The sequence below is a fragment of the Acomys minous genome (assembly GCF_964271855.1).
Source record: "Acomys minous genome assembly, chromosome: 13".
In the NCBI taxonomy this organism is placed as follows: domain Eukaryota; kingdom Metazoa; phylum Chordata; class Mammalia; order Rodentia; family Muridae; genus Acomys; species Acomys minous.
In genome coordinates, this window is record NC_140495.1 from 100,848,367 (window position 1) to 100,871,944 (window position 23,578).

Consider the following 23,578-nt stretch of genomic DNA (forward strand, 5'->3'; position numbering starts at 1 on the left):
GGTAAGGAGCACACCAACTGCGAAACATAGACACTCAGCCATCCCTCGCCACACTTCTCACCATCAAATCAGGAAAGAATTAAGTCCCTCACCCTGCTCCGGTCAAGGTCTCTTGACTGGATGTGAATTTCTTCCTCTGTTTCCCGTAGAGAGTTCAGGCCTGACCTTCCATTCATTACACATCACATTTTTCTTCATTTTTTTCTGTAAAAACAAACAAACAAACAAACTTACTCTCTGAAAGCCCATCGACCCCTTTGACACAGTGGTCAGTGTTCATTTTCTGTTTACCTTTAGTCAACTACCACATAAGACATGATTTTTCACTTCTTCAACAGTAAATATTTTGTACTTTTAAATTGCCTTGGAATATGTCCAAATGCTCTAAGTAATAATAAGATAGTGCGTTGACTCCCTCTGGTTCTGTGTATCAGTAAGAGGAATGGATGTGTGGCGCCTCTCTCTCACAGCACTGTTCATCCCGGAAGGAGAATGAGCCCAGACGCCAATGGTAGGTGAATGCGGTGGCTGCCCAGATGCGTGTTGACAAAATACACAGGGAGGCGAGAGTCTGCTTGGTCACTTGCCTTTCCTCACAAGTTGACCTGCCATTTCCTGGAGAAAAAGAAAAAATTTATTCAGTCCCTTCCCAGACTCTTAATTTTGGTAAGTCCTCTCTACCTGGACAGGTCACTTTGAGGACAAAGCGGATAAAAGAGCAGGTCCAAATCCCCCGGCATGTTGAGATGAAAGCAGCATTTTGGCTGTTGCTAAGGCCCTCCACTCCTCAGCGCCTATTCCCCACTCCGCACCCCACAAGAACCTCCCCACTTTCCATTCCATGCCCCCATCAACCCTTCTAGGCCCCCACTTCATGCCTCACATGAACCACCCAACCCCAACTCCACCCCCCTCTAAACATCACTAGCCCTGACTTCACTCCCCAAAGCAACCACTTAGCATCCTACTCTACACCCCACACGAGCTACCCCAGCCCCTACCTCACTCTTCTACATGACCAACCTCAGCACTTAATCTCCTTCTTCACATGAACCCCCCCATCCCTACCTGTTGTCCTACAGGAACCCCCTTAGCTCCCCACTGTTCTTCTCCCACATGAACCAGCCAAGCACCTGCTCCAGTCCCCACACGGGCGACCCTACCCCCATTCTGTTTCTCTCGCGTGAACAGCCCTGACCCTCACTCTACACTCATCACATGAATCACTCACCACAAGCTTCACCCTCCACTATCCACTCCTGACCTTCCCCATCACCCATCAGATTGTACCCGCGGAGCTTTTTTTTTTTTCCCCCATGTGATTCTTTGATTTTCCATAGAAATATTAAAATGAATAGTAGAAAACCTCCAGGCCAAATAAAACTTTTTTTCTCAATATCAGAAAAGAGAAATAGTAACCTCTGCTGTATAACCCCCCAGTCCTTGTTTTCATCAATCATTTTTATGGTGTCGGTCTTCAACAGTCATATAAAGCATACTGGATTATTTATCAATGAGTTCAGAAAAGGTACTTGGCTGGCCTTTTCTAAAAGTTGAGGCTACTTTGGGAATGAAATCAACCCCCTCTCGTAGCTCCCCTGTCACAGTAGGGGGAGGACAAAATTCAGAACTACCTCAAGATGGACAAAACCCTTTCCAAAGCCATAGTCTTTCCAGGAGTGACTGTACTGATCTTTTTCAATTTGCTGAAAATAGCTGGGATCTTCGTACCATTTCATATTTTAAAGTTTAAACAAAAGGAAATAATTTTATTACTGAAAAAATGCATGAGGGCTTTGAAAAATTCTGTTTCCAGTGTATAAGTTACAAACAGATAAGCAACTTGAAACAAAAGTAAAATATATTTCATTATATTAAAAATAATCCCTAGCTAGAAAGTCTTGATTTTATTATGTTGTCATAATGTAAGGCCTTCTGAGAGTGTGCTTCCTGTATTCTAAGTGGCAAAGATATCTTTCTTTGTCAAATAGAAATATATTTATTCCTAGGAGAAAAGAGTTCTTTGGATTTATGACCCTGCAGACAAATCGATTTTACTGTACACAACACAATTCTGTGTATTTTGTTTGTACTATTTATTATATGTTTTGTGAGCTTTTGAAGATTTCTAGGATCTTTGCTTCCAAACTTCTTGATGTGGCCTTTAATTCTTAGCCCTCTGAGTTATATTCATAGACTTGAATTCAGGATAACTTTATAAGTATTCCAAAGCAATAGACTATACTTAATAAAATTATTAATTATTAATATTATTATTATCTTTGATCAAGGAAGCATAGAGTTGCTGTAAGCCATCTCTCCCTAAAAGATGTCTAAATTTAAGCCCAAATTGAAATTGGAGACATTGCTCAAATGAGAGAGAATTCCAGGATATAAGAAATTTGCATGGGGTCATAGGTAAAATGAAGTAGGGAACACTTAAAATCAGGAAGGGGGGAAGGATAGCAATATGAACTGAGAGAAAGGAAAGAGGGTAAAATAGCACTACGGATAGATGAAAATACATAAGAAATTATATTACTAATTTACCTAAAATTATTTTACACACACACACACACACACACACACACACACACACACTAGGGCTAACAATGATACCTGCAAGAGTCATAGATTATATAACAAAATCCAAAAGTTACCAAGTAAAGAAACCGCCTTTCAAGTTGTTGGTGGGGGGCGGTCAATACACTCCCACCCCCTCAACATAAGGCTATTGCTGTTACCCTTGGTTTCTTCCCAGAGGTTTATGGTTAAGTTCCTGTAATGGAAAATACCATGTATTTCCAACATAAGACATGGAGGAGCTGAGCTAGCTCTAACTTGAAAACCTCATATCTGAGGGAGGACTAGCTCTCACAATACAAAAGATGCTATACAGGTTTATGAAGGAGGGAAGCAACCAATAGTCCTACCCAGCTGTAGTTCCTATAAAACACAACAACAACAACAACAACAACAACAACAACAACAACAACAACAACAAAATATAGCAGGGCGGCCAGGATGCTCTACAAAGCAAGTCCAGGATAGCCAAGGCTACACAGAGAAGCTCTGTCTTGATAAAACAAACAAACAAACACAACAACAACAACAACAACAAAATCCCACCAGCATGGCATGATAGCTCTAAGGGTGTAATAGTGGCACTTATGTCTTGGCAGTAACCAACAGCTATCTGATTAGATGTAAATCCTGCTTCATAGGCAGAAAATCATGGCTGGTACTAGAAACATAACCAACTACCTGGGGCCAGTGAAGTCATGGATCTTAGGGAACAGCCTACCACTGCCACTGTACTGAATCAGCACAACACCTAAAAGCATTCTAAGTATACACCCTTAGACCACAGATACATGCAGCTCCCAACCCTCACCAGAGGAGATTTTCTTTGCAAAGATGGAGATACAGAAAACTTCAGTTTTCCAAAAGCAGAGAACACAGCCCCAGTGTATACATCCATAGCACAAACCCAGCACCTAAGATTCAGGGAACTTCTTAATAAAGTGGGCAGAAAGATAATTAGAGCCCAAGGACCAGTGAGGTTATGTTGGCTAGAAATGTCAATGAAGATGACACCTGTGATGCCTCAGCTCTATGTCTATCTACCAAGACCTGAGGAAGTAAACACCACCCAACATGCTAACATGGAAGGGCCAAATCACATGGGGCCCTTTCCCTAGATAAAGAACCACAGACAACTAAGAAATGCCGAGAGCAAGAGAAATTGTCTTCTCCAGAGATGAGACCAGTAATTAGTGGTCTAATACGAAGTGGTCAGCCCTGAAATCATATATATAAGTTACACTCATTGGATTAAATAGGTCGTATGTTTACACTTATAGGTTATACAGCAGGCCATACATATATAATATATTATATATGATATATATATATGTAACATGTGTGTGATTATGAAAAAGAAGCCATTGGAGATCAGAAAGTGAATAGGATATATTAGACTCTAATCATTAGAGGGAGGAAAAGGCAGAGTACATTATATAGTATTTAACTTAAAAGTATTATTATATATAATTAAATATTATCATATAATATTTCACTTAAAATTTTATTTCAAAATGAAATGAGTGATAGGAGTTTTGGGCAGAGTTCATCTGTTCACTTGGGACCTGTTTTCAGTGAATTAACCACCGTCAGTCTTTCTAAGACAAGCTGCAATGCTAGACCCATGTTTTCCACAAGAGTGTGGTGTGGCTGTGTCAGGGTGATGGTAATATTTTGTTTGCTGGCTTGCTTGCTTGTGAGGTATGGTCTCACTGTGTAGTTCTGCCTGGCCTGCAACTTGCTACATAGACCAGACTGGCTTTGAACACCTTCAGACAAACCTGCTTCTGATTCCTGAGTGCTGGGGTTATGTTTTTAGCCAGGACTGTTCCTTTGAGGCCAGATGGCATGTAGCCCAGGCTTTGCCCTTGAGTTCTTACTAAGTAACCAAGATGACTTGAATTCCCGAGAGTCACACCTCCACTTCCAGCGTTCTGAAACCACATACATTTTCTGCCTATCAGACATTGAAACTTGTCTTCTTTGGCAAGATTTATTATAATAAATGACAAGATGGTACACATTTTTATCAACGTTTTAGGAGTTGTAAACAGGTAAAGCAAGGAAGGAATTCTAGGAGAATAGTGTGCTAATTAAAAGGTGATCAAATAGGCCATGCATTAAAAGGTGTTTGATCCATGCGATATCTATGAAAAGAACATTTCAGAAGAGGAAAGATCCAGAAGGTTCTAATTTAGCAGCATAATTGGATGGCAGTGGCACCACACAGGGGCACCGGGACAGAGAGCACAGTAGCCAGACCCTGTGGGGCCTGGGGTAATCTGGAACTCACTGAAGCGTGTTAGAAATTAAAGTGGAGCTAAGAACAGTTCAGTGGTAGTGCATTTGCCTAGCATGAGCAAGTTCCTCATTCTGCAGTCTACACGGTGCCAAAGAGGGGGGAAAAAAAGAAAAGAAAAACTAGGAAATTTATAAAAATCGAGCTATTATTTGACAAAATCTAGTTGACATACTGGGAATGCCCAACGATCAAGTCTAGAACTAGGCTGAGAAGGTTAACTAGTCCATAGGCAAAGGTAGTAGTTGGTTCATGACTGTGTTTCATAGTAAATGTCACTGAATTTCTTCATAAATTAGACATGAGCTAGGAGAGGAAGTGGGCAGTTAGATGACCTCAGGGTTCTTGGCTTCAGAAACTGTCAACATGAAACTGTAATCAAAGTAGGAAATACTGCTGGAAACTGTTGGATTGTGGTTGGGTTTAGAGTTGACCTTTGTAAAGTTTCCATCTGAAATCTGTTGGCTGTCCAAGAAGCGTTATGAAATGCACAGTTGGATGTCGACTACAGGATTCAAAGTGAGGTGAGGGTGTAAATAAAAAAAGCTCATGGAAACATTTATGACCTGTGGGATGAGAGGAAAACAGTAAGAGGGTAGACACAAAGAAGGAGTGCAGCAGAGGCCTGACTCTAGTGCCAGCCAGTGTGGACAGTGAGGCAGCAGGTACCTAAGAGCAAGGGTTATGCCTGATGGTGACTAACACATCCAATGCTGATGGCAGGCCACATAACATAGGAACTGAAGACACACGTTGCTTTGAATAAGGGAGTCAAGTCATGCCACTGGGGACTGAAAACAGCTGAATCCGAGCGGTGAGGCCAAGGTACAACGACCAACAATACGTCCTGTAGATACTTAGAAATACTCTGTGGCACCAAGAGTGTTAGCCTATGAGGTGAAGGCACTAGGTCAACACCAGCTTGAGTTTCCCATGTTCAATGAATTACGTAGGTGTTAGTCTCAGCGATAGGGCAACATCCTGGTTGATTGAGGATTCCCATGTGACCCCTATGACCAATAACTAGGTTAGATGTAACCCATTCTTGATATTGGAGTTCATTTTGTGACAAGTGATGTCCACTTGGGGCTCAGTCTCCTCTGTCACTTTCATGTCTCACTTAGATCACCTTCATATATGTATCAATATAATGAAGCTTCTCCTGTATCAGGTCTCCATAATATCCGTAAGTGGCCCTTAATTTTAGCTGTCTCCTTCAGTATTCCCTCCCTCAGGCCCCTCCCCACTTGATTTTCCTGTTCCAGTCCATCCATAGCTATCTGTTCTATTTACCTTTCCTAGGAAGATGTGTCTGCACCTCCCCACCCAAGGCCCTTACTCTATACCTAACCTCTGTGGGTCTGTGGATTTTAGCTTGCTTATCTTTGACTTAATAGCTAATATCTACATATAAGTAAATACATATTGTATTTGACTTTCTGGGTTTGTGTTGTCTCACTCATGACTTTTTTTTTTTCTGTTTCCATCCATCTACCTGGGAACTTCTCAATTTCATTTTTCAGCAGCTGAGTAATATTCCAAATATGCAAATATATTTGATTTATACATTCGTCTTTTGAGGGATATCTAGGTTGAGCAAGTGTCTCTGTGGTTGGATGAAGTGTCCTTTAGGAGTGTTACTGGTACTATAAAATACATGCTACCATGAAGGAAAAGTAAGCAACAACCCACCAACCCTTTGATCTACAATGTTGTCCTACCTGTGAGCTAAGTTAGTGCAATGTTGGCGCCAAGCTTATGGGAGTAACCAAGCCAATATCTGATTTGACCTTATTTTAACTCCATGAGCTGGCGGCAACCATACCCAACCCTGCATGGATAACCAAGAACCTCAGACTAGATAGCACAGAAACCTAGGAAAATCAAATACTACTGTCCCGCTCAAAGAACTTAGAAATAATATCACTCCTAATGACATTCTGATTTCCTCCTAAATGAATACCTTGCTCAGCCATCATCAGAGAAGCTTCCTGCTGCAGCAGATGGCAGAGGCCACAGCCAGAAAATATTCATAGAGCGAGGGACCTTGGAACACTCAGCCCCAAAGAGGATTTCTCTATCATCCCTTCCTCTCAGAGCTCAGGGAAACCATGGAAGAGGAGGCTGGGAGAATGTAAGAGCCAGAGGGCATGGAGGACATGAAGAAGCCAGGCCTTGTAAGCATCCCACTGCTGAAGGACATGTGAACTCACAATGACTGAGGCGGCATGCACAGGCCTGCGCATGTCTGCACCAGATGGGGTGCTATACAGCTGAAAGGGAAAGTGGACACATGGCCTGTTCCCTAACCCAGAAGAAGTCTGCAATTAATAATCACTTGCAAATGAAAGTTAAGATTTTTGGTTTTGTTTTTCCCAAAGGAGTCTTACTGGCGAAAACAAACTACTTTAAAGGGTAGGCTGCGTGCTCAGCAGAAGATGGCCGGGAGGGAAACACACACACACACACACCACAAAAAAACAACCCCAACAACAACAACAAATGGCATCTTTGCAAGTTTCATGACTCATAACGTTGTGTCAAAGTTTTTCATTTCTTTTCCTTTATCTTTTATTTTTATTCATTTTTATTTTATTTTCCTCTCTCTTTCCCTCTTTCTTTTTTTTTAATCTTATAGTTCCACTGTGTATACTTTATGGAATCTAGCTTTGTGTTTTTATGGGATTCCTGAGTGTGCAAGCAAGTGGGTCTGTTTCTTACATCTTTTTTTTTTTTTAATCTTTTCTTGGATTCTTTTCCTTATGTTTGGTTGTTTTGACCTATCTGGTTTTTTTTTTTAAATATTACAACATTTTATTTTATTTTATTTTATTTTATTCCTTAGAAGCCTATTCGTTTTCTAATGAGAGACCGAAAAGGTGGCAGATTCAGACGTTAGGTGTTTGGGAGGACCTGAGAGTCATAGAGGAAGAAAAACAACAATCGAGATCCATTGTATTAAAATATCAATTTTCAATAGAAAAAAACATTACTTTAGAAATATTTTTTTTAAAAGTCATGATTTTTTAGGAAGAGTTATCATGTTGCCAAGTTCTTATTTGTATATAAATAAAGTCCCTTTCTGTTTAGCGAGTCACTTAATTGCTCACAAATAAGAAGAAAAAAAAAAGACAAGAAAAGTTGTTCCAAGAAAACTTTTTGCTGGGTGCACACATTGTAGGGAGAGAATCCAGTCTCTTTTGGTGGAATGTATTTAAATGCGCTTTTATATCACCTTCATGAAGCTTATCATATCCACTTGTTAAACCACTCCCCACTACCCAACATGCAAAGGCTTGGAAAACCACTTGTGGCACCACAGGCTTGCTGTAATCCAAGCCCTTCACAGGCAGAAACAGAACGTTTTCTCAGCTCACAGCCAGCCTGGGCCCGAATTAAAATGCCATCTCAAAAAGAAAGAAAACAAAGTTATTCTGCATTGCTGCTACTTGGAATGCAAGGGGCTCAGAACTTAGACTGTTCCCCTATTTTAAGAACAGTGGAATGCTTCCAGCATTTCATCCTTGAGATGTCAGTAAATAGCGTGATGCTTAAACATGGCCATGTTCAGCTTTAGTTTTACTTGACTCTTCTTTCTAAAACTGTTACTTATACCCATAATTTTTACAAACAAACGTGGGTCATTAATTTTGTGTGTGTGTGAATGTACACATTCATTTGTGTATGTACATGCATGTATGTGGGTGATCTAGTGTGTGTGTGTGAGTGTGAGTGTGTATGTATGTTAGTGCACACACACGTTTGTTACGTTTATTTGTATACATACATGTATGTATGCAGGTAATAATGTGTGTGTGTATGTGCATACATACTGAGGGCAGAGATTAATATTTCATGTCTTCCTCAGTCCTTATCATACATTTTGAACCAAGGTCTCTCCCTGACACTGGAGTGTCCTGATTTGGCAATGCTAGCAGGGCACTGAACTCTGGGCATCCTCTTGCCCCGCCCCCTCTTCCATGCTGAGATTAGAGCCACGCCCAACTGTGCCTGGCTTCTTGTGTGATGTTGGAAACCATCACTGGTCCTCACGTTCACTGGGCCACCTCGCCAGCACCCAAACTCTGCTTTTCAAACTCCCTTTTCTACTTCTAACCACCCACACTAGTCAATGTTAATGACATTATTTTATGAGAGTAAATGGCTTTAAATGCTACCGTCTTCACTTGCCTCTCCTTCTTAAGCCTCCCATCCCTTCTGACCGCTGCAGAATAAGGTACGTCAGAGTCCTAAGAACACGGGGAGCCCAGTGAAGAACAAAGTGTGATGCTGTGGCTTTTCCCATGCTGCACTTTCAACTGAATAGAAACTAGTCGTCTGCTTATTTCTTCCTGTACCAGTCCTGCCCATCCACCTTCCCTTCCTTAGTGTTCTGCAAATTTCCCGGTGCAGTTTCCCACGCATCTGGAGCTCTCTCAGCTCCACCTGCCTGTGTCTTAAACACCGCCCAGCACTGAACATGAACCAACATGCTTAGTTTCCCCCACTGCAGAGGCCTATGGTTTTATATCTAGAGAGGCAGATGTCATAAGAATGAAAATGGCCTTGGGCACATATCACTGGACATGGGACTGCTGTAACTTAAGGTGGAACAGTATCCACAACATTAGCCGTCATTACACCAAATCTATATCTTCATGACAACAAGTCAAAACATGTCATGTTGTTTTTCAAAGCTATGAAGAAAGTGGGAATTAAGTTGCTCTGAAGACTCTAACTTGAGTTTAGTTTTCGTCCCACCGAAATCACCTTGTTCTCATGAAGCAAGTAATACATGTTTCCCCCAGCTTCACGGCTGGTAGTAAAAACTAATGACACAATCTGAATATGGAATGCAAGCCTCTTGCATTATTATACAATTGTACTGTTCCCCTCATTCGCCCCCCCCCCCACACACACACATAAAAATACGTATGTGTTTGTCGGATGAGGGGAAATAGATTATACAATGTGCAGATTGGCGTTCCGTTGTTGGTATCTCCGGACAACACTTAGTATAGCTATTAGAACAGCAAGAATAAAGCAGAAAGAAAGAAATCCTGTTCAGAAAGACCTTTGTGTGTGACCTGCTCAATGCCCACAGGCGTGGCACAGAGCATCTCTGCCTCCAGCAGGCCATGAAACTGGGTGGAAGTGCTGTGTCGGAAATGTTCATTTCTATGGTGATGGGTGGTATTTTCTGGTTGTGCACTGCCTCTCCTTTTCTTGTCAGTCATCTCCACAAGACCTGATATACACCGAAGAAGCCACTAAAAAGTCCACAGCTCAGCACAAATTAATCCCAATCCCTGAAAGCACAGTGACCTCTGAACTGATGATGTCAACAGCAACAGGCTGATTCTGGGGTCAACTTCATTGAGGAGTGCAGCCCAGAACACTTTACACCAAGGACTCTAGTGTTAAGTGATCATGTAAAAGCATAAAATAACAGTACAAATGAGAAATTAGCACCAAAGTGGGGGCAACAACATATGTTAAAATACACGAGGTGTGGAGTGTGGCCTGCACAGGTTTCTGTTCTGTCTGTCTGCTCTGTGACCTAGATGGGCCAGGCCAATTAGCTGCAGGTGGGCAGAGAGAGAGCAGAGCAGGAAGCTGCTCAGAGGGGGGCAGCTAATGTGGAATGTGGCCCTAGCAGGTCTCTGCTCTATATAGGAAAGATAGAACAAAAAGTAGGTTAGTGAATCTACTCCTCAACTTAATCCCTTCATTGTTATTCACAAGGTTATTTTTAATTCACTGGTATAGAATTTTGTATATAGATGCAAAGCAATTTCATTTTAGATACAGTGATATAGAATTCAAATGTAAGGTTATTCTTTACACACATTGGATATACTTCTACTCTATGTGGTATTGTACCCATATAACTCAATTACAATACAAGGTTTACTTCCAATACTTTGAAAGTGGTATTGCAGAAGTAAGTTATATAAGATAATTGTTAGTTGATCAAATCATGGTCATATCAATTACTAGTCTATTTTTTTATCATACAAATATACATCTTAGGTGCAACAAATAGATATGATTCTATAAAAAGATTAGGTAAAATAGTTAGATAAGGTCTTCAAAAACCTCAGAGACATACAGAATATGGCATTTAAAAATGTTTTTACTATTTGAAATATTCATTGACAATGAGACAGGTTAACTCCTGGCAACACCCCGCCTACCTCAAAGAGGATGATGAGCATCAAAGAACTTTCTTATGGAGATGGCTTCAAATGTGGCAAACCAGCCACTGGGAAAAATGCCCTCATTTCTATCACAGACAGAATTCTGCCTAAAAAAGAGCAAGCTTGGATGCAGGCAGGATTGAAGGCCAAACTCTGCTAAGACAGGGTAAGCAAGTCCTCAACAGTTCCTGCCTCACAAATATGTCTCTCCAATATATTGGGCCAGAAAGCTGAAGCTGATGCTCCAATGAGTTTTGGGTGACTTTTCAGACAGCAAACTGTCTCCGTCATGTTCTCATTTGGGAAGCTGCTAGCCTGCACCTCCTGTATTCTCAGGTAATTCATTTTATTCCTTCTCAAGTCTCTGATGGGGATGAAGACCAGATAGTTTAGTCTTACAATTAATCTTAGTTGTTTAGGGGTTAAGATGTTTTTAGGTCTAGATAGATGTTTTAAGTTGATAATGACAAGATATGATAGATATTGATTTACATTCAGAATTTTAGATTTACCAAGATAGGAAATGTGTTTTCTTCAAGGCTGCCAAATACAAACAGCCAAAACACTAAGAATGAACATTTATATAGTTCCTGATTGTGTCGTGGTCCTTCTTGATGTAGGTAGTTTATTGTACGTATGTGTAATAATATAAATGTACATGTAAAAACTATTTAATAAAAAATATACAAGGATGGTTCTAAGTGCATTACAGGACAGTTTGCTGTCCGTTTACTAATGATCATACTTTAAAATTACTGATTGTGACGTTCATCTTAAAGGTTAAGTAGTACGCGCTTGTAGTAACCAGTCTGGGGCATTTATTTGGTGCAAAGTCATCAGGTATACCTAAGGGTGATGGAGATTTTTGTTTACCTTCTTACTTGATGGAAATGTTAAAGAAAAGAAATGGAAAGAACACCTAGTTTAGAAGCCTAGGTGTGGGATATGAGGGCAACATGATTGTCACATGTGTCCCCAGTGACTGTGGTGATGGATTCTTCTGGCCTGAGAGCTCAGTGTGTGTCCCTTTCCTCCCTTCCCACTCTGTGTCCTTCCGAAGTGGAGAACAAACATCCCAGAAAAGAATAAAATAAATGGAAAAAGAGCACATATGTTAGTAGAGTTTTATTCAGGTATACTTGAGTAATGTATTTCTGATAAATAATCTTAGGAATTATTTAACTGCTAAAAGTTATGGTGAAAACGTCCCTTTCACTTGTGGTTGTGATTTTTCAAGCCCTTTTTCTGAATGATAAGTGCAGCTTTAATATATTAACTTATGCAAAACAAATACCTGGGCCTGTGCCAGGACAAAATGCCCAGTGCCAGTGGCTTGCCAACAATATGCGTCTCTCACCGTTCTGGCCTCTGGAGTCTGAGGACCAGGCTCTGGCAAGCTCATTTGGCCAAGGCTGCACCCTTTCACACACGGCATTTCTGTGCTTTGCTCTCTTGTGGTGGCAGAAGCCCCAGGGGTCTCCTAGGGCTTTTGCATGTTTCTTTGGTTTTGGAGATGGTTCTTCCTGTACAGCCTGGGCTCTTATGCTCCTGAGGCTACCTAGCAGTGCTGAGATGCCAGGCCAGCCTCCTCATGGCCACTTGTGTCCTCTTTATTAGGAACAAAAACCTCACTGATCCATACTGTTCCTCTGTCAACATACTAGCTGGCAAAGCTCCACCCATTACTGACTTTTGGGTTAGGATTTTTATGTATGACTTTGGGTATACACACATTCACTTCACAGGACAACAGGCAGTTGATCTCCAGTGTGGAATAAGAAGCCACTGAAAAGAGAAAGAGTTGCGTAGGTTTTTATTTGGGTGATAAAAATCTCCTTTTTTCCCTGTATCCTCGAATTGTCATCAATTCAATTTTATCCAAATTCTGTTTTTCTAATTGTGTATCAATACACTTATCTCTTTACTATCTATAGTGCTGCGATATAATTTTCTGAAATGAACATGAGATTTAGAGAAAGGTGATTAAGCAATAAAGGCTGTCCACTTGTGTTTTCATTTTGTTTTTAAGACTTATTTATTTTGTGTGCATTGGTGTTTTGCCTACATGTATGTCTGTGTTAAGGTGCCACAGACAATCTGGAATTGGAGTTACAGACAGTTGTGAGCTGCCACCCGGGTGCTGGGAATTGAATCCTAGTCCTCTGGAAAAGCAGCCAGTGCTCTTAATGAAGGAGCCATCTCTCCAGTCCCTCATTTATATTTTCTACTCCTTGTTAGAGCAGTTTGCCTCTTTGTAAGGACCTACAGAAAAGAGAGGCCATGCCTGTGGCACAAAAAGTGTCGCTCCAGAGGACATCATAGCTAATTATTGTTTCATTTTCAGGCTGAACAGGACAACGGGCACCCGCTTCCCGCCTTTGCTAGTCTACACATCGAAATTCTGGATGAAAACAATCAGAGCCCATATTTCACAATGCCCAGCTACCAAGGATACATCCTGGAATCTGCCCCAGTTGGAGCCACCATTTCTGAGAGCCTAAACTTAACCACTCCTCTGAGAATTGTAGCCCTGGACAAAGACATAGAAGACGTAAGTTTCATAAACGTCTTTGCAATTATTTGTTGGCATCCTCTTCTGTATGTGTTTAGACTAAGTGGTACAAAGTAACAACCACCCAAACTACAAAGCAGAGAGAAAAAAAAAAGAAAAAAGAAATCAGTGGAGTGAATCTTAGTCCTTTAGTTTAGTGCTTAGAGTTAATGGCTGATATTCCAAATCAGAGGTGTTTTTAAGTGTGTTTAGTGTAATAGCCATTCTTCAACGTAGCTGCTGTGCATATGAAAGCCAATTAATTGCTCACTTGGTACTTGCTAAATCGCCCAGGATGGTCTTTTGTGTTACTATAAATTGAAAGCTGTTTTGATATGTGATGGGGAAAATAATGGTGTCACAAAGTGAATAGAAAATCATGAAAGCAGGACTAAGGAGGGAGATTCTTCCTGGCAATTGGGAAGACCTCAGTTCAGATTCTGAGTACCCACATAAAGAAAGGCTAGCCAGTAAGAGAGCCCCAAACCAATGAAAGCCCCTTACCAATGACTTGTGGCTAAAATATGAGAGTTTTACCTCTGACCTCTATGAATGGATGCATAGCCAAACATGGGCATATATTCGTGTATACCACACATACACAGAGGCAGACATGTTTGTGTATCACATACATGCACCACTCCCATACATAATCCCCACATACACCACACACATATATGCCATAAAACACACACACATATATCACACACATAAATAAATAAAACAAAAAAAATGAAAACAAAAAATGTGAGTCAATTATTTAAAAGGAAAACCATTTCTGAAAGAAACCCATAGTGGCATTTTGGGATTTCCTTCCATTATAATGGCACATTATTAAAAAAGACACCTTGGGGGCCATTGACCCATAAATTACTTCAGCTAATGGCTGCTGAGGTTTCTATTCCTGCACGTCACATCTGGCTGACTTCTGGTCTTGTAGTATTGACCCTGTCAGTACGAGTGGAAAATAGTCCAGCTGGGCAAAGAGAGAGTGATGTATCTCACTGGCCAGAGTGATTTCCTATGAAGACTGGACAGAAAATCCATGCCAGTCAACCCAGAGGCCTCTAGGAACTTACAGAGGAAAAGCAGCAAAGCGAGGAAGCTTGACAACATTTTTTATGGGAGAAATGGAAGTGACACCTTTGTAGCCAAGAGGCTAATACAATACTAACAATGAAAGCAAGCTATTGGTGGAAGAAGCGAGCATAGCAGTGTCCTGAGGAGGCATGAGGTCCCAGAGCTGTCCTGACCCACCCCCTTTGAACTCTTCACCCTTCTACTTTCACCTCACAAACCCTGGGATGTCAGGCCCGCACCACAACACCTGGCTTTAACTTTTTATAAACTTAATTGACAACTATCGATATCACACTTGGCTAAATACATAGCGCTGCTCTAGAACGTGGTTAAAATTGTTCTGCTGATCAGAGAAAGGTTCGTCACTGCAGTCACAAGAAGATACATCCGGGTTCCTTTTGTCAGCTGAGACTGACAACCCTTGTGCCCCCAACTTCCCACCATACACTCTTCCTCCTAAGAGCTCTCTTCTGTTCTCGGTCTTTTCACTCGCTTTTCTGATTCTTGTCTAGTTTTTTCGTCCTTCCTCATTTCTTCTATTTCTAAATCTTAAACCATATTTTGAACAACAGTTCAGTCCAGTTCTTGGTCTATGATTGACAACATGCTGAATATCCCACTGCTACAATTCCCTTATTTTAGAAAGAGAGGTTGAACGGCTTTCCAGAAAATTCATGGCATGTCTGTGTGATACTTCATGTTATTTTTAAATCAGACTTTTATATTAGAATACAAACTGGTAGCTGAGATACTTTGAGACATTGGAGGTGGGTGCTGCTCTGCAGAGGAATACCCAGCCCCATGCACATGGCTCTAGGTTCTTGTTATCTGCACATTTTCCCATCTTCAAGCTCTGAAACGTCTTGCTGACCTTGAGCAACCACTGGCCCGTCTCCCAGTTGCCCAGCTCTGTCTTAGCTAAATGATTTTGCTTCACTTTTGTATGATTTGAGGGGTTTCGTCCTATTTTATAGACACCATTTTGGCTAGCTCACATTGCTCGGGGTTTGTGATTCACCTCTGGTGGTTTCTCATTCAAGCCTCATTTTTTTTTCTTTCATGGTCCAAGCTGAGGTGCATGTACCTTTTTGGTGGCTATCTCTAATACACTTCTTATTTTATAATATTAGTCTTTTCCCCTCACTGGTCTTAAATATCTTCATGATAGGTCACAAATCATGATAACTTGTTTATTCCTCCTGTGATTTCTCAGCCCTTGATAGATTTTGGCAACTCTCTAACTTACTAATAAACTCAGACATGGTCGAGTGAATAAGGACATCAAATGTATGCTTCCATATTCCAACGATAGTGAATTAGTCGGTATAGGTATTCACTGTCTTTCCATTCAATGATTGGACAACTCTAATTCTTGGATTGAGAATTGAAATAAGCCACTTACTTACAACTCATCTATTATACTTAAATGTAGGTTTATGGGAACACAAAATTGACATTAATATGTTTGAAGGTGGATATTTATCTGTCTGAATCATATGGGTTTTTTTTCATTCAAACACTTTTTTAAAAGAAAAAATTGGTTTTGCTAGGAGTTTCTAAATATATACATTTTATATATATATATATATATGTGTGTGTGTGTGTGTGTGTGTGTGTGTGTGTGTGTGTGTGCGTGTGCGTGTGTGTATGTGTGTGTGTTTCAACTTACTATCAAAGTCTTTCCTATCCACTTAGATGTTGTTCTGGGAGCTAAAATTAGTAAGAAGAGCCAGCACAGGGCAGGGACCTAATAAGACCTACAGAAATGAGTGACCCCAAGCAGATGTTACCAATACAAACAGAGATTGGCCTCAATCAGGAGAAGCCAGGTCTCAGTGTAGGAGTAGATTCCTTTGGGCTATTTCAGGAACAGCAAAGGAGAAGGGCATATGCTGATGGTTGAGCCAACTGGATTTATTCCTACAGATAGTAAATTTGGCTACTTCCTCCTACCAAGAAAAAGCGAGACATGATTTTAAGAAATAAGAGCCAAGCTTGCTGAATTACAGTGCCATTTATAGTATGGACTTGGAGTTAAAAGTCATTCTGAGCATCCTTGTAAGACTGAAAAAATACTAAAGAGAACATCTTGTATCCATCTTTATTTTTCATATATCAGCATGCACTCAGACATGAAATGTTACTTACATCACTTCACACATACATAAAATGGTTACCTACAACATTTAACAGTATTCTCGCATGTATCAACAAATATTATTCATTATCTTGTTTAATGATAGTGATTCACTAACAATTCAGTGTGAATGTTGATGAATAAGATGCCTAATATACTTTTTAAGATATTATATACTTATAAGTATATTCTTATAACAATAATTATATATGTATAATATATATATAATATATATGTAAGTTCTAAAAGGAAATGATTGTATATCTCACGGGCACTGTTGTTAGTTTAAGTGTTCTTAATCTTTTCTCTTTATTGTGTATTTATGTGCATTGAGTGGGCATGTCCTATATGCTTACCATGTTTATTCATGTTTCATTTACATATAGGTACCACCTGGTGGAGTTCCTGTAGGTACTAGGGTGTTGGTTTTGTGATTGCCAGTTGCTGTGAATCATTTCTAGTTCTTCCTCTTCCCAAATAAAACTTTATTATCACTTACTAACATAAGTGATAATTTAGTCAACAAATGATCTGTTAAATTTTCTTTAAATATTAGTGGCTTTTTAGTCTCTGACAGACACTGGAAATTGATCATGGCATTTTTTCTAAAAGATTCCAAATTTGATATGAAGTAATATTGGCCTAGGTATTCAAGGCCTCTACTGCTCATTAAATAAAGCTGACAAGTTAGATTATAACGTATAATTTCCTGTCATGTGTATATATGCACATGAATATGCATACATGTATATGGGCACATACATAGACATGTTTTATGAGCACATATGCAAACATGCATATTATCTTGCATGTCTGTGATAACATTTGGACTCTTTTAGATATCTAACTGTTTTCAAATCTTAAAAACAGCCATGAGAACACAGGTCTATATAAAGAAGCTTTATTTTATTTTACATTCAAATATTCACTTACCTTTTATGCATATACATTTATTTTTGTGCTGACTTTTTCTGGTTTTGTGAACATACTGGAGTTTATTTTGCTCTGCCCCAAATGGTTTACAAAGTAATATATCAACAAATTATATTTGTGGTGCTTTCTGCATGGGTGTTTTAGAGTAAAATTAATTGTCTTGTGTTATAGAAAAGGATTATTCATTAGTAAATTCTGTATATTGAACAAACTGAAGTGCATTTTAGAGTCATGTAGACATGGCTACCACATGAAGTCTACTGGCCTTGTGGGAAAATAAAGTGAAGGTATCACATGTCTATTCATAAAATCTCTTGGATATGTGGGGAAATGTATCCATTCACATCTGACTCTGTGAAGTAGGAGCCTAGACTCCTATGTGGTCTGAGGCGTTGCAAACACACAAATATTTCCTGAACTTGATTCTGTAGCTATAGAAAAATTCAATTATACTCACAAAATCAAAACTGTGATATCATAATACAGACTGTCAAAGGAAGATCTGTACTTTATGAAAAAAGTAGTATTTGATTTAATGTACAGATTATTGCTTGCCAAAATTTTGGTATATTTAAAATGTTTCTGGTCAAGGAAGATGAAGCCTGTAGCTGCACAATTCTTAAGTCACCAATGTTGTTTGCATTGACACTCAGGCACTGAAACTTGATACTGCAATTACGTGACATGTTTATTCAAGTCACCAAAGACATGACGTATTTTATAATGCAATATTAACCTTGAAATCAATCTAAAACATTAATGCTAAAGTGACAATTTGCTCAATATTTCCAACTCTGTCATAAATGTTTGTTCTTGAAAGATCACTAGGGTATTTGGCAACAGCGTTCCCTCATATTTTATAGAGATATAAAAGGTTCCTGTTGTAAATAAACATAAACGTCAAGGAAAAGTCTATTTTAGTAAGAGATTAATTGCAGAATGGGGCAGCGTGGGCTGAAGCACGTCCTGTGACATTAAAGGTCCATGTAAGGCAGTAAAAAGCCAGCTCCAAGAGATACTGTCTTCATCTATAGTCAGATCCTAGTGCAAGACTCAAGACACTGGTGCAGTGATATGGTCAGAATCCCATTAATGTTAGTGCATACGGAGAGCTGTGTGTGCCTATTTCCAATGGGTGGCATCTGACATGGAAAATCATTGTAACCTCATAAAATTAGTCAAAGAAAATGGTGCCATTTGTAATAAATTATATTTTTACCACAGCCACATAAACACATACAGCGTGTGACAAACTAATATTCACATTATCACAGTGCTCGCATGAGAATGTATTGAGTGTGCCTCACAGATCTACATTGAAGGAAAGTGTGGGCACAGAGAGAGAAGAGAATAATGGAAGATACACACCAAATGGAGGAAGTACATATTTATTAGACAAATATTATGTCAAAGCTCACACATCTGTATCATAAGAGCCCAGAGTTCTGAGTAAAATGTGTCAGGTAGCAATATTAGTAACACACACAGAGCACAGAAAAATCACATTAACTTTAAAGTATTGTAATTTGATAACATTAAAAGTGAACACTGAAAAATTGGAGACATTCACTTATTTGTGAAACTAAGCACCCAGTTTGGATCATCTTTAAGTTAATAACTGAATCTCATCAAAAACTAATACTGCTATTTGAGAAAAGAAGAACTCCAAAGACTGTGGGTCAAGCTATAGTTTTTCTTAAATCATTTTCCTTTTTAATTAACGTAGCTGTCCACTTAACTTAAGCCACATTCTAGGCGTGTCAATAACTGGGCTCAAAATACTAAATGTAGTCAGTTAGAAGACCCGTTTGAAGGGAGCAGAGTATAGGCTCATGGCTTTTATGCCTTTAGTGGATTTGATTATTTAAAAGTCAACAGAAGAAAGGCAGCCTCCGTAGTACTCTTCCTTTATTTTTCTGAGATGAAAATAGAACACCACCCTGATCCCCAAAGCATGGGCAGAGAAGTGCACGAGGCCAAGCCTGAACACACACTGCTGCGGGTTCAAATGAATAGCATCTATTTCCAATATATTTGGAATATAGATAAATCTCTGCACGGGGGAACCCACTGAAGAAAGCTTGTTGCTATTCGGAGTGTGTGCACTTTTAGAAAGTATTTACCTTGCCTTTCTACACAGAGAATTTAAGATCCAAAGTCTTATTTTTTTTTTCCCAAATCAACATGCCTGACAAAGCTCCTGTCCTGCGCTCTGAGATCAATACTTAAGAAAAGACCTAGAAAAGTATTCTCAAAACACGTTTCACAGAATACCATGACAATATTTTAAAGGGAGTGACATTCTGTGAACATACTCTGTCTCCCGTATCACCCATTTTCGTAGCTGGCCGGAGCACGTTACTCCGGGGCTCCCGCTTTTATTCCCCCCAGCTGTACAGAACTCTGAGGCTCCCCCCTTATATTACCCCCAGCTGCGCAGAACTCCGGGGCTCCCCCTTTTATTCCCCCCAGCTGCGCAGAACTCCGGGGCTCCCCCTTTTATTCCTCCCAGCTACGCAGAACTCCGGGGCTCCCCTTTTCATTCCCCCCAGCTGCCTTCCTGGTCCGCTGTGTAGTCAGCAACTCAAGTTCCTTATCTAATTTCTCTTGCATCTCCCAACAGCAGTGAAGACTCTCTTAGTACTGAGAGGGGGATGAGCAAAACTGTGAAGCATTTTCAGTGCTATGATAATTATCTTAGTTATGAATTTTAAAATTTTTTCCTCTATAATATGATTTTCCCTATGCTCTTTGACAGAAACAAGTGTTAAGTTTATAAACATTTTCTAGCAAATCATCTGAAATATTTTAATTAAAATTTTGTGTTTTTGTTTGAAGAACTTTACAGTATTAAAATGAAATGGAAAAAAAAGCAAGCCTAATATTTATGGATAATGAATAATTCATCCCTGATTTTATTCCTGTTTTACATTAAAAAGTGAGAGCAACACAGTAGCATGCATATGTTCAGTTTATTACTAAAAATGAAATGACTGTAAAATTTTACAGCTGAGATTCTAGGCTCCAATTTTCCTTTCTTTCTATTATTTCTTAGATCTTGGATCTGATAAAGCATAGAAAATTTGGTATTAAATGACCAGCAAAAGTACATTCAATTATCTTGTTTCCTAGAGTTTCCTGTTGTTTTTCCCTTTCACCTTAACTATGCTAAGGCTTCAGTATTTTGAGGACCATGTTTTTGTATGGCTTTATTTGCTTGTAGGTAAAGGTTACTTGAATGTCTCTTTTCCTTTAGCAATTTTTATATAATGGCATGTATTTATAATAATTTTTAAGGCTGAAGTTTCAGGCAATAAACTAAAAATTCATTGTGTGCTAGCTAACCATTTTTTTTCAAATGCTATATTTTCTTTCCAAGACAAAAGATCCAGAACTCCACCTTTTTCTGAATGATTATACCTCAGTCTTCACTGTTACACCCACTGGCATCACCCGCTACCTTACCCTCCTTCAACCTGTGGACAGAGAGGAACAGCAAACCTACACGTTTCTGGTAAAAAAATAATTCATATATGTACATACTACCTAGCAGAAACTGATATTAAAGTTGACAAGGTCAATGATTTGAGAGTAAGTACGTGCTATGTCAAGAAGAAGAGGCAACACCTATACATTCATTTCCTCCTTTTACTCTTTATTAATTTTGGCACAACATTAATATTACCTTACAGGAGTGAATAATCTGGAGTGAAACCTACCAAATAAGGCATTATTTTTAACATTTGTGGTAGGGGAAGATTTTCATTATCTCTGCTGTCTGAATTGAAGTGGTTCTCAACCAACAATGATCCTCCCTCAAGGAAGCACCTGGTGATATGCACAAGGGACTCCTGGCATCCACTGGTGGAAACAGTGAGTGCTGTTGCACATCCCACAGCGCACACAGGAGCCCAGCACCAGATAGCATCAGCACCAGAGTGTTGGTAACACTGAGACAAAGACCTTGGTTTTGACTTATTGGAGAGGCAGTGAAGATCATTAGGGTTGTGATTTGTAGCTATGTATAATAAGAAATTATAAATGTACCAAATACTTACACATAGACCTAGCATCGTGGAAATAGAAGCAAGTTCCATTATATCAAATTCCCAAGTGAAGCAAAAGAGAAAAGTGGATGATACAAGGCCACAAATTATGGGTCTTACTTAGGAGCTCATTCTGTTGCCTCATTCGCCGATAACAACTTAGTGAGGTAGTAGATTTTAGAAGTGATTCAGGCGGGATGGCCAACAGATGGCTGCAGCCCCTGATGCTTGGTAGGTACTTCTAAACTGTCGATAAGGTGATAAAGATATCATGAGTAATGAATGTTGATCAATCATTTATGTAGCTATCTTGCATATTAATAGGATGAATACTACATTGCATATCTAGGGCCTTCAGTTTCCTTATATGAGAATGCCAACTATGGAAGCGTTATCTTATATGCAAATTCTTCAATCGTGAAAATTTTTCAGTTATACATTAGGGATTATATTGTAACTGGAACTGGAGATATAGCTCATTTGGTGGAGTACTTGCCCAGCAGGCATGCGGAAGGTCTTAGGTTCAATTTCCACTCCTGCATAAACCAAATGTGGAGGTGCAGGCCCATAATCCCAGTACTTGAGAGGTGAAAGTAGGAATTTAAGAAGATCAAATTGAAGTCATCCTCATCTACATAATGGATTTGATGTCTGCAGGAACTGTTGGAGTCAACAACAACAACAACATCAACAAAATTGTAGTTAACTTTTAAGTGTTAGCAATGTCATTGATCCACCATAAGCTTCTAAAATCTTTTCATATTGCATTATTCAAGGATTCTTGTAACTATATGTGGAGTGGTTGCTTCTTAGCACACTAAAACATTTTGGATATTCGTCTTTATTGACACCATAGCTGAGCATGCTTTTAAGTCATAATAGAAATGCCTTTGCTTGTAAGAGTAACTTCTTTGCTCTTGTGTGTTTGTGATTTCTCTGCTATGTTCTGTTTCTCCACAGATAACAGCATTCGATGGTGTGCAAGAAAGTGAACCAGTCGTGGTCAATATTCGAGTGATGGATGCAAATGACAACACTCCCACCTTCCCTGAAATCTCCTATGATGTCTACGTTTACACAGACATGAGCCCTGGGGACAGTGTCATTCAGGTAACTCCAATGGATATGAGATGCAGTTCCGGGACACCCCACACTGCTCTCCCTAGCATTTAAAAACGGACTTCACACATACAGACAGCACAGTTCTAGAAACTTCTAAATTGATGTCCAGTGTTTCAAATGGGCTGGTAGGATAGCTCAGTGGGGGGGGCGGGGGAACCAGACTGCAGAAGCTACATGACCTGTGTTTGATGCCCAGAAACAATGGTAGAAGGACTGAACCACATCAAGAAATGCACATGCATGTACACATGCATTCACCTATCACACATATTAACAGTGAACATATACCATATACATGAGGCTTGAAGTAGCTACTACATAACAAACAACTGTTTCATCTTCTGATACTTCGTTCTTAAAATTTTGTGTACCGAGTACCATTCATTAGTGTTTCAGCACATAATTTAAATATTCAAATTAGGTTTCCATGTTGTGCAAATGGGCTGTGTCTTTGTTGTTATACATAACAGATTGCATTAACAAGTCAGTAGATTAACATACTAGATATTGCATACCTAGGTAAAAGCAAATCATTATAGCAGAGAAATTTTAGATTGGATAGTAAATGGTTCTTTTGAAGACACGCAAACCAGACAAAAATTTTTTTTCTGATTTGTTTTATTTTTC

The 23,578-nt window shown here is 39.5% G+C and overlaps 1 protein-coding gene across 1 annotated transcript in view; it reads left to right on the forward strand.

The window, feature by feature from the left end:
- Positions 1-23,578, forward strand: part of PCDH15 (protocadherin related 15) — a gene marked incomplete at its 3' end in the record, with an annotated part of 1,334,501 nt that overhangs the window by 1,046,374 nt on the left and 264,549 nt on the right. The window contains exons 14-16 of the mRNA XM_084754693.1: positions 13,427-13,633; positions 21,163-21,297; positions 22,790-22,939. Coding sequence (XP_084610819.1) covers positions 13,427-13,633; positions 21,163-21,297; positions 22,790-22,939 — 492 coding nt within the window. The remainder of the gene's footprint in view (positions 1-13,426; positions 13,634-21,162; positions 21,298-22,789; positions 22,940-23,578) is intronic.